The sequence below is a fragment of the Dipteris shenzhenensis genome, chromosome 22, assembly GCF_047967505.1.
Source record: "Dipteris shenzhenensis isolate YYH24624 ecotype China chromosome 22, Dip_SZ_1.0, whole genome shotgun sequence".
In the NCBI taxonomy this organism is placed as follows: Eukaryota; Viridiplantae; Streptophyta; class Polypodiopsida; order Gleicheniales; family Dipteridaceae; genus Dipteris; species Dipteris shenzhenensis.
The window spans coordinates 53,795,863-53,810,524 of NC_141617.1; the positions used below are offsets into that span (position 1 = coordinate 53,795,863).

General features: G+C 50.0%; 1 protein-coding gene across 1 annotated transcript in view; it reads right to left on the reverse strand.

Moving 5' to 3' along the window:
- Positions 1-970: 970 nt before the first annotated feature.
- DWF5 (Ergosterol biosynthesis ERG4/ERG24 family) overlaps positions 971-14,662 on the reverse strand; it is a 52,300-nt gene continuing 38,608 nt past the window's right edge. The window contains exons 11-14 of the mRNA XM_087393318.1: positions 2,009-2,073; positions 1,762-1,843; positions 1,533-1,615; positions 971-1,410 (exon numbers count right to left, since the gene is read on the reverse strand). Coding sequence (XP_087249444.1) covers positions 1,344-1,410; positions 1,533-1,615; positions 1,762-1,843; positions 2,009-2,073 — 297 coding nt within the window. The 3' untranslated portion in view covers positions 971-1,343. The remainder of the gene's footprint in view (positions 1,411-1,532; positions 1,616-1,761; positions 1,844-2,008; positions 2,074-14,662) is intronic.

Consider the following 14,662-nt stretch of genomic DNA (forward strand, 5'->3'; position numbering starts at 1 on the left):
AAGAAGGAGCTATGGGGGAAGAGGCTTCCCTTAATTGTCTTTTGGGTTCAGGAGAGAGGGCTCTCTTGACATAGTACTTGTTTGCTTTTGCCATGGAGGCTAAGGGATTGAACAGATATCAAACAGGGAGAATCGGACAGGGCACAAAGAAAGGCTGGCAGGCTGTACGGACGCTGGGATGAAGCACTGTACGGACGCAACGAAGAAACTGACAGAAACTGTACGGACAGATTGAGAGAATGCAGGAAAGGACTGACAGAAACTGTACGGGATCACTGACAGGCTGTACGGGACAACAGACAGTCTGTACGGAAGAGTTAACGACTGTACGGAATGATTAAACGGGGAAAGTACGGACGGACTGTATGGACTTTGGGAAGGAAGACTGCAGGTAAGAACTGTCGTGCAGGGTTGAATGGAGCCGCGATGGAAAGGTAACCTGACGCAAAAGCCGTACGGGAACCGTACGACGGCCGTACGATGGTACGGACAAAAGACGGGCGCCAAACAATGACGGACGACGCTGATCAGCAAGCACTCAGACCCTCACGATCGACGCTCTCACACACACCTCGCCACTCACTCCACATACACACACGCACACCTCTCTCTCTACATACATACATACACATATACATATATATATATATACATACATATGTGTGTGTGTGTGTGTGTGTGTGTGTGTGTATTGGTGTAAGTGACTACAGCAAGACAAGAACAGGCAGAAGGAAATGTTTTTTTTTTAAAGCACATAACAAAGCAAAAAGGAAACCGATTCAGAAACGTCCTGACACAAGTACAAGGGTAATAAAAGAAAGCCAAGGAGCCTGAGTCAAAGCTTTCTCTTCATGACAACCGAACCGTGTAAAGGAAAAAAAAGGACCATGTTACTACCTCGGTTTGAAGACTCTAGATTCTCCTACTAACATGGTGAACCTATCACTTATTGTATTGTCAGACAAACAAGAACTCCGAAAGAAACACAGTATAAGGAAACAAAAAAAAAACATTTACAAGGATAAAAAGTTGGGTGCCTTCAAACTGAGCCCAATCCAATGAGCAGATGCTCAAACGCTTTGCTAAGGTACTCTTCCACAACAGCATAATCCTCAAACAATTACATGCTAAAATACCATGTTTTGAACCCATCTGATAATAATCAAAATGATTGAGATAATGCTAGGCAACCGGCCAGGTCTTAGGAATCTGGAAATCCCAAGACTTGTGCTAACCTCTGAAGGGTCAAGACACTGTGCAGGACAAAAAATATTTAGCTTGAATGCTTTGAAATGTTGGTAACTCCTGGTACAAAGGCTTACACAGAAGCTCTAACCTTTGAATCAGTACACCCACGGGACAATTTTGTAAGGCACCTTTTTGCAATAAGCTGTCCAAAATTTTCCGTACCTGCATGAAAATTGCTTTAAGAACGGCGCACACAAAACTCAGACATATTGATCCAAAATTATCATAACTCAGGTTCTTTTAATTAAAAAATCAGATTTAAGTAGGGGATGATGAAAGTTTACTTCAGCCTGCATCTATGATCGTCTCTGTTCGAGCGATCAAACAGAAGAATCGTAAGAAAGACCACATAGAAATAAGGCAGTACCTGTGAAGCAATCAAGTTAACATCATGCCAGGCGCAGGAATCTGTTTATAATTATCATTCAGAAAATAATCGAGACCCTTTTCATGGAATTTGTAGAATTCAAGTATAACATGAGCAAACAGAACAGCAATCACATTGAGTATTACATGAGTAAACAATGCAGGTAATGTCCAGAAAAAGGCTGCCAATATCTCCCAGACGTAATGGAAATGCCGGGAAATACCCCACCTGTAAAATAGTGCTAACAATTACTCCTCACTCACAAAATGTCTGCGAAACAGAATATATAGTTCCAGTTCAATTCAAGATTAAGCACCAAACTCTCTGAAGAGAGGACCTCAGACGTTTCTTGCAGGAGGTTCAATGAAGAGGACATTGACTACTGGCACATACCATCCAGAACAAAGAAGCAGACTTGATTTTGTTTCGCCTTTTTCAGTTACATATTGTGCTTCTATCTGCAATCCAGGACCAGCTCTCATGTTGATCAAAGACTATGCAAATAAATAATCAGAAGGGTTCTCAATAACGTTTAAAAACTGAAAAGAATGGTAATACATGATATCAATACTGAGATTTGCAATACATGCTATCAATGCAGAATCGTGTAAGATCTGTACTGTCAACTCCAAAGGTTAAAAGATTTTGCATCTACTCTGAGCCCACATACATCAATCTTTCGAACGACCTTCTGGCACACTTTTAATGAGAACAGCCTTTCCTTGGTTTTAAAGTAAAAACAAAGGGCAGGGAGGCTATGCTTCTACATGCACACACTCAATCTTCTAGGGCCAACGAATCTTTAGATTACGAGTAGGTGTTGTGAACAAACCCTTGGGACACTTTTCCCTCTAGTTAGGACGTTTTCCACCCTAGGATTAGTGTTAGAAATTAGCTTCCTTTGTAGAGGATATATTCCTCATTATTACTATCAGTCTTCTGCTGTGCGTACCCTCTGTTGGGTAATTTCTAACAGATTGTGCTGCTCTGATCACCCACTCACATCATGAGCTTGCCCTTCACCCCTTCCCTCACACTCCTCGCTCCACTCGCCCACCACCATTTGGACTGTCCCTGTAACAGTTGGTATAATGATAAGTGTAAGGCTCTACGCGGCCAGCTTTGATTCGAAACCAAAAACAACCTTTCGAAATGAACCCAAGAAAACGAGTATCCTCGATTGATACGTAGAAAGAAACAAGATTTTATCCACTGAAATGAGGAGGAACTATTGAACACCTTGTTTAGTAACAACTCCAAGGACTGTTGGCGTAGATTTCTAAAGCAACGGTCCCCTTCATCCTCACCGACACTAAGGTCCGATATGAATATGCACGCACGTTATATGACATCCTGAATCGCTAGCAGATATTGTTGTATGCTGATGACAAAGTCCTCATATCATCATCAGCGGAAGGGCTACAGAGAAATCTGGAGGCACTAGAGGTGTTTTGTAGAGAGAGAGACTTCACAGTCAACCTTGGGAAGACCAAGGTTATGGTCTTCAACACCTCACATGCAGTGACTCGTCGACTCAGCTTCACCTATCGTGATGAGCCAATGGAGATATTGCATTCCTACAGATATATGGGAGTAGTCTTCACAGGACCCCTTTTCACAATGAGCCACACAGCCCAAGCACGACTCACACAAGGACGGGGTGCTTTGGCTCAACTAGAGAGACAATGCTTCCAGGCACACTTCAAGGACCCACCAACGAAGAGCTGGCTCTTCGACACACTAGTGCGACCAACGGCCATGTACTCAGCACACTTCTCGGGATGTGACTTATCGAAGACCGATTGAGCGGCTACAGGTGACTATGGGGTCCACGATGATTCAAAGTAAGCCCTCAATTCCACACGAGATAGTACAGGCAAAGTTCATCATGACTCCCCTACAGATTGATGCCATCTTTCAGACATGACTTTCATCCTCAGGGTCTGAGACTTGCCTCGATGGAGATTACTAAGACTGGCCTTGGAGTTATCCTCATGACTAGCAGAGTGTGGAGCAGACACATGGTATGCACAGATATCCACGTGGTTTACCCAGCACAGTATCCAGATGGATAGGCTCCCCCTTTTTAGTACAGCATAGACGCACCCCCTGAGTCGATCCCGCAAAATGAGATCAACCGTATCATACGGTTAGATCTCCTTCAGCTCCATACGTCTCAGACTTGGGGGGGACCAAGAGCTCCCCACCAAGTCCCAATTCTACCGCAACCATTTCCTGAGAGTATCAGAAGAGGGATTCATCATCAGACCCCAGTATCTCGAGGACAGAGGAGTCTCGCATGCACAAAGGATTGCCATTGGACAAATGCGTGTTTCATCTCATCAGTTGAGGATCGAGTCGGGGAGAGCAGCAGGCATACTATGTTTTGCAAACGAGGAGTGATGAGACAGAGGAGCATTTCCTATGTGTCTACCTACCAGCCTATTATGAGATCAGGGGACGATATCATTGCCTCTACTAGGAGGGGAGAAACTTCGGTCCACTCTCGCGATTGATCCACTTCCAAGACCATGTCTACATTGGGGTATATCTACTTGAGGTGCGCCGACATAGGGAGACCCTACTACGACAGATTAGAGAGCAGCAAGAGACAATCACGCCACATGACAGAGAGGCTGACAGAGCACAGCATCATGTCACACACTTCTATGCATTTGAGTCAACTCTAGGACACATCGAGATGGAAGTGGAGGAGATAGTTGACATGCGGGCAGCCTCAATTACTGAGGCCACCTACAAGACAGAGAGTGACCAGAGCACAGTCTATTGAGGTCTGTCATATCACAGCTTTCCTCAAGGGAGACCGCCCGAGGCGAGGGGTTACTCTGAACATCACCCAACGGGTTCAAAGATCGAGGAGACCATCTCCCCCTCCGCCACCACATCATAACAGAGCCCAACAGACGCAGATCCGAGACATTTTCGCCGCTCACAGACGAGCCACCATGCTACAGCTCTCAGAGAGATTTCAATCTCCGGCTTATATCTGGTTTTGCTTGAGCTATTGAGCTCTGTAGAGTTATAAGTTTATCAGCTCATCAGCTTATCAATTTAGCAGTCTTAGCACTCAACAAGGGCCTTAGTGCACCCTTTGCTCCAACCCACTCAGGCTTGTATGAGATCATCCGTTTGGTGTACTTTGTACCTTGTCATAGGCCCGCGAGGCCTTCCACAGACAGTAATACATCTCTCTCTCTCTCTCTCTCTCTCTCTCTCTCTCTCTCTCTCTCTTATATTGACTTCATACCCCTATTAGAGGACCGCCCTACCCTGATCACCCATTCACTACACGAGACTACCCTTCACGCTTTCCCTCACACCACCCGCCCACCACCACTTGGAACCGTGCCCTGCATAGTGTAAGGCTTTACGCCGTGAGCTCAGATTCGAAACCAAAAATAGTCTTCCGAGCGAACCAGAGACGTTACGCGAGTATCATTGAGCCCGGAGAATTAGAGGACCATTATGATTGAACATGTCATGTCCAAGATTTATGCATCAGTGCTTGATTCCAAGGTTAGCCAATTTGCGCAGTGTAGAGGACTTAGAGCAACAGGACAGGCTAATTTTCGGCGTGATCATGGAGCCATGGATCACATTCTCATGCTCAAGTGTATCATCAAGGAGGCAAGGGCACGGAAGCATAGGGTTTACTCTTGCTTTGTGGATTTTTGCAAAGCATTTGATACAATTCCGAGAGCCTACCTCATCCGGCGCCTACAGGATTTGGGTTATGACCAAGAGATCATTTGGGCTATCATGGCACTTTACGAGAGAGTCTCAAGCAGAGTCCAAGCAGGATCTGGATGGATAGCGAGATTATTCGGATAAAACAAGGGTGTCCTTTATCACCTACCCTGTTTGGCCTCTACATAGACAAGCTCCAGACAGTGATGCAAACACAAGGGGGGAATGGATGTTCTATTGCTGGCACGTTGATCCGGATATTGTTGTATGCAGATGACATGGCTCTTTTGTCTTCCTCAGCAGAGGGGCTCCAAAGACACCTTGACGCACTTCAATCCTTTCGTGAGTCTCATGATTTGAAGATCAACCTGGTTAAAACCAAGGTTATCATCTTCAACACATCTCAAGCCGTCATACGCCAGGAGCAGTTCACGTTTGATGGGTCACCTGTTGAGATAGTTTCATCATACACGTATCTTGGGGTTTTCTTCTCCCGACCCATCTTCACTATGAGACCCGCGATGTAGGCCCACTTGGACAGAGGATACGCTTCATTGGTCAGACTAGAGAGGCAGTGCTTCCGCTCACACTTTCAGGCCTGATCCACAGACCAAGGGGCTGCTTTTTGACTCCTTGGTCCGCCCATCGGGGATGTATGGCAGCCCTTGTTGGGAGCCAAACTTGTCACATATAGAGTGGGCTCATGTGGAGCAGCTACAGGTTCTCATGCTATCACGGATGATTCGCGGTAAGCCATCCGTTCCTCACCAGATCATTCAGGATAAGTTTGGGTCATCCCCATTACAGCTAGATGCTGCATTTCAGGTCATCACGTATTTGTATGGAGTCAAGGAGTATGGGGATTACACTTCTGGGTGCAGCAGGCTAGCATTGTCCTCCTCTATGGCTCTTTCAGCAGGAGGTTACTAGAGATGCTGGTATGCACGCACAGAGAGATGGTTTGAGCTACCAGGGCTTCACATGGATAGACTCCCTCCCTTCCAGTACAATATGGACGCTCTGTTTTCTCCCCTCCTGTCACACGAGGTCAACCAGGTCTTCCTAAAGCCAACATCGTGATTTTTGTGTGATTATGGTTTCTACTTTAGCTGCTGTTAAATTGTTTCACCATAACAGGGAACTCAGGGAATGAAGAAACGTGAAGGAGTTTACCTCCCTGACCAACACTTAAAATGACTGGGAAACATACAAGAAGCTACATGATGGAAAGAAATCAACTCTTTCTATCACCAAAACTCCTGGAGGAGCTGCTGAAGTGATACTCATTTATGCCTTGCAGTTAGGACAAAAACTTTCGAGTGTAAATTACTTTCTAAACATAGAAACCTTCAGCTAACTATGGGATCTGATTTCAATACAAGCAGCACAGATTTCGATATTATTTGATATCTAAAGTAACTGAACTGCTTTTTTTGTAATGTCTTTTAAGCCTATTTTGTATGGCTTCCAGTATCAACCTTACTGCCCGAAGACTCCAGCTGTTTATGAATAGAATTCAAGGTTACACTTCAAACATATATGGTTTCAGATAACAAGTAAAATAGCTGCCCAACTTTTTGTCACAATTGGCCCTTGTGCTATGGAAAGATACATCTACACGCGTCAGCCTATTGAAATCAGTGCCAAAATTTTGTATTTCCAGTCTTTCCATCCATCTTAAATTTGCACTCTAAGATCTATTAACAAAACTAATATAGATCCATTGCAGCTTCCGCTCCTGCGAGCTCCCCCCCCCTTCGCTCCCCGTCTACCCCCCCTCGCTAACTGCGCGGCCCTCTCTCTCCCTCCGTCGGCTGCTGCCGCGCAGCCAGCCACCCCCCTCTCCGCCACGCTCCCCCACTCCGCCACACTCCCCCTCTCTCAGCCTCTGCTTCTCCGCCCGTCGCTACCCCCCCCCTCTCCTCGCCACGCTCCTTTCGCCCCGCTCCCCTCGTTCCTCTCCACTCCTCTCCACTCACCTCACCCCATCCCGCCTCGACCCACCCGCTCCACTCCGCCCACCCGCCTCCGCCTCATTCCCTCCACTCCGCTCCGCTCACCTCGCCCCTTCCCGCCTCGACCCACCTCGCTCCACTCCACTCCACCCATCCGCTCCGCTCACCTCACCCCGCTCCACTCACCGCACCCCGCTCCACTACGCTCACCTCACCTCACCCCGCCTCGCACCGCTCCGCTCCGCTCACCTCACTCACCTCACCTCACCCCCCCGCCTCGCTTCGCTCCGTTCACCTCACCGCCCCCTTTCTTTCTCCTCCTTTTCCCCCGCCACCCCCTTAGTCCCCACCCACCTTCTTCCACCCACGCTTCCCCTTACCTCTGCCCTCCCTCTTCCTTTCCCTTCACCCACCTCGGGAGTTCGCAGTTAGTCAAGCGATATGGCGGCTACGTGCCCGGAACCGGTGGCCCAGACGGACCCCCCCCCCTCCACCAGCCTATCGCGTTACATTGACAGAGCACCAGGTCTCCTTGGTGAAGCAGGCCGCCACGGACTTCTCCCAGACATCAGTTTATGGGTCATTGGCTACTCGCCTTCACGAGCAGACATCAGGGATTGGTTGCAATCCACCCTCTACCTCGAGGACAGTCACATTGAGGAGGTTGCACTCATGGGACGTGGCATTTTCTGGCTTAAGCTCTCCTCAGCATAGGCTGCGAGCGACATAGTCAGGCGATCCCCTACTTCTATGGGTGGGAAGATCATCCTCATGGTCCCTTGGTACAGGGGATTCAGTGTAGCGGACTTCGATGCCCGCTTTCGCATTCCTCGACACCCAGTTACCCTTATCTTCCCAGGTCTCGCAACCGAGCTTCGCCCGATCATCAAGGACTTGGGGCGCACTTTGGTTGGCCTATGCAGGACACTTATGTTGATGCGGCGGCAGCCCAAGGGGTGCCACGTGTCAAAGTGGCAGTCCTTGATCCACAGAGCATCCCCTCGGAGTTCGAGATAGAGACAGACATAGGTGTGGTGATGCAGCGCATTTTGGTCACTGGTCGCCCAAACCAGTGCCTGAGATGCCATGGCTTCGGGCACCAGGCTCGCTCATGTCCTCGCTTCACGGGTACATAATCTCAGAAGACCCCCGTTCAGGCAGCTCAGGATACTCCGCTCCAGTCAGCGACATCCCCTTCCGAAGGGGAAGGCTGGACGGAAGTCAAACGAAAACAGAAGGGCAACAAAGCAGGCCCCAAAAAACCTTCCCAGCCACAACAAGAGCCCCCTCAGATGATCCCTACTCATCAGCAGCCCGGTAAGGGGAAGGAGAAGGGAAAGGAGAAGGTCAGCCAGCCTCCCCCTCATCCCTCACCCCGCCCTCCCCCCCCTCCCCCCTCCTCCTCGATTCTCCGACCACCCCCCCCCCCCCAGGATCCCCCCCCCGCACCAGTGGTTTCCGCTCCACCCTCTTCCTCAAGCGTGATCCAGAAGGAATCCCCCCTCCACCTGCGCCACCTTCAGCCCCGAAGCCAACACAAACCTCACCCTTGTCTATCCCTTCGGGCCCGACGGCGGGGATAGGCCCTTCCCCACAGGTGGCCAGCACCCCTCCCTTCGGTTCAGACTCCTCATCTTCGTCCCCAAGCCCAAGGGCTGCTCCTAGAGCTCTTCCATTGGAGTTTTACCGAGCAGGTCCTTGGGACTACTTGGATGCAGCGGGTATTGGCTCCTTTCCCGCATGCCTAGACATCAGCATCTTCTTCCTCCGCAAGGGGGCGGAGGGTAATGTGTCCATCCTGGCTCCGCACGATGGTCCTAGCTATTCCTTCACTATCTCCAGTGAAGGGAATGAGCAATGGACGAATGAAAATGTTTGGGAGACGATACGAGACCAGACCCAGGACCAAGTGCAGGACTGGATTGGTAGCAGAGCAGCGGAGCTTCTTCAGCAACAGTGGCAGGAGGGAGATGTTCGTCTGCGTTGGCACCACAGCGCCAAACGTTTCCGTCTCTTGGTCATTATTAGACCACCGCTGGAGTGGGCCTACGCGGAAGGGCTTCGCCCCTGGAGGACTTCAGAGGTTGCGGGCTTCTACAGCATTTCCTTGGCAGAGGCGTCGAGCTGGTTAGAGAGAGCTTACCACCACGAGACGAAGGGCCTTTCCCCTCTGCTGAAGGTTTTAGAGGATGGGTCCGATGATCCGGCCTCTCCTTCGAAACCTTCACAGAAGCGCCTTCGTCTCCACACAGGACATCCTCCGACCACTTCGACTTCGACCGCAAGCAGACAGCTGTTTGTGGCCCACCTTCCCTCCTCATGAGTTTACGCATTATCTCTTGGAACGTTAACGGGTTCCACTCATCAAGCATCCGTGGCCCCAGGAAGATGGTGCTCAGACAGGAGCTCCAGCCAGCTTTGGTGGGAAAGGTAGATGTGCTCCTACTACAGGAACACAAGCTTTCGGCTTCATAGACTAGTATTTGTGGGAAGGTCCTCACAGGACGCTCCCACACCTACTGGGAACCTTCGATTGGCGAGCAGGGGAGAAACGGGGGTGTCTGTACCTCCATCGACGCTTCTCTAGTTCAGCATGTGTTTGGTTCTTGCACTTTGATCCCATGACGTGCGCTTTGGGTGGGCTTGCATATTGAGGGATCCCGCATCGGCATCCTCAATATCTACGCCCCGACTAATCTCAGACGTAGATCCGTTTTTTGGAGATCCTTGACAGACCTGTTGCCAGAGATGGACTCTTGGATTGTAGGAGGGGACTTCAATAACCTTGAGACCTTAGAGGATCAGCAGGGAAGGGGCCCAGAGTTCCTCGGTATAGCTCAGGCAGAGCAGGCAGATTGGGACTCCTACCTCTTTGCAGTGGGAGGTCGGGACAGTTGGAGGGAGCCTTCCTTTCGCAGATGGCCTGGGAGTCTGGACTTCTCTTGGGGTTACAGGAGGGAGGGAGGCAGACTCCTGGAGCGACTGGACCGTTTCTATGTCAGTGATTGGGCGCTTGGCAGAGGAGAGTCAGGAGTGGTTCCAAGGACGACACTTTCAGACCATGCCCCAGTCATCCTAGTCCTGGACTTGGCCTCTCAGTCCTCACCTCCACGTTCATGCCGGATCCCAGATTCCATCTACACCAGAGCAACGGTTCATAGTAGGATAGTGGACCTATGGGAGCAGGAGTGGGACCCTACCAGGGATATGGCAGCACAGGTAGCTCAGGCGCTTGCTGAGTCTAGCCGCATTTGCCAGCAGGAGGCGATTCAAGTCAGACAACGGTGTTGGGCGCGGGAGAGGGGTCTCAGACGTGACCTCGCCTCGATTCAGAGGATGCAGTAGTCTTCTCCAGGCTCTGAGGAGCTCAGACAGCAGGAGGTTCGGGCCCGAGCCATGCTAGAGGAGATCACCCAGCGTCGCTCAGAGTTTTCATTTCATGCTTCCAAGTCCTTCTGGGCTAGGAAAGGCGACAGGATGTGCAGGGAGTTCTTCAAGACTCATGGACAGAGGTCAGCAGGGGAACAGCTCCGTTCTCTTAGGGCGCAGGATGGTAATGTCAGGACAGATCCAAATGAGGTCCGGGACTTGGCGACAGACTTCTACAGATCTTTATTCCAGCAGGAGCCCCCAGACCCTCGTGGTCGCATTTGCAGGGAGGAGGTGTGGAGATCTACACCGAGACTCGTGCAGCCCAGCATGAGCGATACCCTTCTCGCACCTTTCACTGTTGCGGAGATGCAGGATGCGGTGAATGCTATTGATGGGCAGAAATGCCCAAGTGAGGATGGCCTCTCTAGAGCTTTCTTCACCACCTTTTGGGAGCAGATCCACCGGCCCTTGCTCACAGCCTTCCAGCACATCTTCTCCAGCGGGCAGATGCCAAAGAGCCTTGCGACAGGCCTAATTTGCCTCATCCCAAAGGGGGGGACCGCCAAGAGATCAGACAGTGGTGCCCAATCACCCTCCTCCCGACCACCTACAAAATCCTTGCCAAGATGATCAGCAGTCGCATCCGCCCCCTGCTACACGACCTGATTCATGACACCCAGACTGGTTTTGTCCAAGATCGCAGCATCTTGGACAACATCTTCACTTTCTCAGAGGCGACGGAATGGGCCCAGCACAGTGGCCAGCACCTTGCCATACTCCTTCTCGACTTTGAGAAGGCGTACGACAGGGTAGACTGGTCTTTCTTGGAAGGTACACTCGCTCGGTTCGGTTTCCCGGACGAGTGGATTAGAGGTATTGCTAGCCTTTACAGATCGGCCTCCAGTTGGGTTATCATTAGCGGCAGGATGGGGGAGAGATTCACACTCGAGCGCTCGGTGCGTCAGGGCTGTCCATTAGCGCCTTACCTCTTCCTATTTTTTGCGGAGGCCATGACACACTTCCTTCGAGCTCGCACCACTGGTCTTTGCGGGATGCGTCTCCCCATTCGAGAGGATGCCGAGCTGCTGGACTCCGAGTATGTAGACGACACAGCCCTATATGTGCAGGATGATGTCGAGTCACTGGAGCGAGTGAGACTGTCCCTAGAGATGTTTTGCCTTGCGGCTGGAGCAAAAATCAACTGGCATAAGTCAGTTGGTTTTCTTACGGATCCGGGAGCCAGCTCACAGTGGGGTATTTTCCTGGGGTTTCGCTCGATCCCTAGAGGACAGACGACACGTTACCTGGGATTCCAGGTAGGCCTGGACATCACACCGGCCCAACAGTTCTTGCCGGTCCTAGCCTCCATACGACGGAAGCTTGCTTTCTGGAGCACGGCTCGGCTTTCCTTGGCAGGCAGGGCCCTTGTGGTCAACCATGTCTACATTGGGGTATATCTACTTGAGGTGCGCCGACATAGGGAGACCCTACTACGATAGATTAGAGAGCAGCAGGAGACAATCACGCCACAGGACATGGAGGCTGACAGAGCACAGCATCATGTCACACACTTCTATGCATTTGAGTCAACTCCAGGACACATCGAGATGGAAGTGGAGGAGATAATTGACATGCAGGCAGCCTCAATTACTGAGGCCACCTACAAGACAGAGAGTGACCAGAGCACAGTCTATTGAGGTTTGTCATATCACAGCTTTCCTCAAGGGAGACCGCCCGAGGCGAGGGGTTACTCTGAACATCACCCAACGGGTTCAAAGATCGAGGAGACCATCTCCCCCTCCGCCACCACATCATAACAGAGCCCAACAGACGCAGATCCGAGACATTTTCGCCGCTCACAGACGAGCCACCATGCTACAGCTCTCAGAGAGATTTCAATCTCCGGCTTATATCTGGTTTTGCTTGAGCTATTGAGCTCTGTAGAGTTATAAGTTTATCAGCTCATCAGCTTATCAATTTAGCAGTCTTAGCACTCAACAAGGGCCTTAGTGCACCCTTTGCTCCAACCCACTCAGGCTTGTATGAGATCATCCGTTTGGTGTACTTTGTACCTTGTCATAGGCCCGCGAGGCCTTCCACAGACAGTAATACATCTCTCTCTCTCTCTCTCTCTCTCTCTCTCTCTCTCTCTCTCTCTCTCTCTCTCTCTCTCTCTCTCTTATATTGACTTCATACCCCTATTAGAGGACCGCCCTACCCTGATCACCCATTCACTACACGAGACTACCCTTCACGCTTTCCCTCACACCACCCGCCCACCACCACTTGGAACCGTGCCCTGCATAGTGTAAGGCTTTACGCCGTGAGCTCAGATTCGAAACCAAAAATAGTCTTCCGAGCGAACCAGAGACGTTACGCGAGTATCATGAACTGGTACGTAGAAAGAAACTAGATTTCGCTCGCCGGTACGAGGAGGAACTACTAATTATTTTTTTTAGTAACAACTTTGAGGACTTTTGGTGGAGATTTCTAGAGGGACGGTCCCCCTCACCACTCACTGACATTCAAGTCTCGTATAATTATGCACGCACACTATATGACATCCCAAATCAACCAGTCCCTGACCTCTCACATTTACCACGCACCACTTCCTGTACCCTCCTCACTAAGGGGGGAGTAAAAGATGCTGTAATGAAACTTCATAATGGTCGAGCGAAGGATCATAAGGGACTATGCATTGAGTTCATTGCATGTGAGATTAACCTCCTAGCCCCGATCTTAGTAAAGCTCTTTAATCAAGCTGTTTATTTGGGGTTTCCACGCACCTGGATCATTAATACTATTTCACCCATCCACAAGGCAAGGGATCCCATGAGCCCGGAGAATTAGAGGACCATTATGATTGAACATGTCATGTCCAAGATTTATGCATCAGTGCTTGATTCCAAGGTTAGCCAATTTGCGCAGTGTAGAGGACTTAGAGCAACAGGACAGGCTAATTTCCGGCCTGATCATGGAACCATGGATCACATTCTCATGCTCAAGTGTATCATCAAGGAGGCAAGGGCACGGAAGCATAGGGTTTACTCTTGCTTTGTGGATTTTTGCAAAGCATTTGATACAATTCCGAGAGCCTACCTCATCCGGCGCCTACAGGATTTGGGTTATGACCAAGAGGTCATTTGGGCTATCATGGCACTTTACGAGAGAGTCTCAAGCAGAGTCCAAGCAGGATCTGGATGGACAGACGAGATTATTCGGATAAAACAAGGGTGTCCTTTATCACCTACCCTGTTTGGCCTCTACATAGACAAGCTCCAGACAGTGATGCAAACACAAGGGGGGAATGGATGTTCTATTGCTGGCACGTTGATCCGGATATTGTTGTATGCAGATGACATGGCTCTTTTGTCTTCCTCAGCAGAGGGGCTCCAAAGACACCTTGACGCACTTCAATCCTTTCGTGAGTCTCATGATTTGAAGATCAACCTGGTTAAAACCAAGGTTATGATCTTCAACACATCTCAAGCCGTCATACGCCAGGAGCAGTTCACGTTTGATGGGTCACCTGTTGAGATAGTTTCATCATACACGTATCTTGGGGTTTTCTTCTCCCGACCCATCTTCACTATGAGACCCGCGATGCAGGCCCACTTGGACAGAGGATACGCTTCATTGGTCAGACTAGAGAGGCAGTGCTTCCGCTCACACTTTCAGGCCTGATCCACAGACCAAGGGGCTGCTTTTTGACTCCTTGGTCCGCCCATCGGGGATGTATGGCAGCCCTTGTTGGGAGCCAAACTTGTCACATATAGAGTGGGCTCATGTGGAGCGGCTACAGGTTCTCATGCTATCACGGATGATTCGCGGTAAGCCATCCGTTCCTCACCAGATCATTCAGGATAAGTTTGGGTCATCCCCATTACAGCTAGATGCTGCATTTCAGGTCATCACGTATTTGTATGGAGTCAAGGAGTATGGGGATTACACTTCTGGGCGCAGGAGGCTAGCATTGTCCTCCTCTATGGCTCTTTCAGCAGGAGGTTACTAG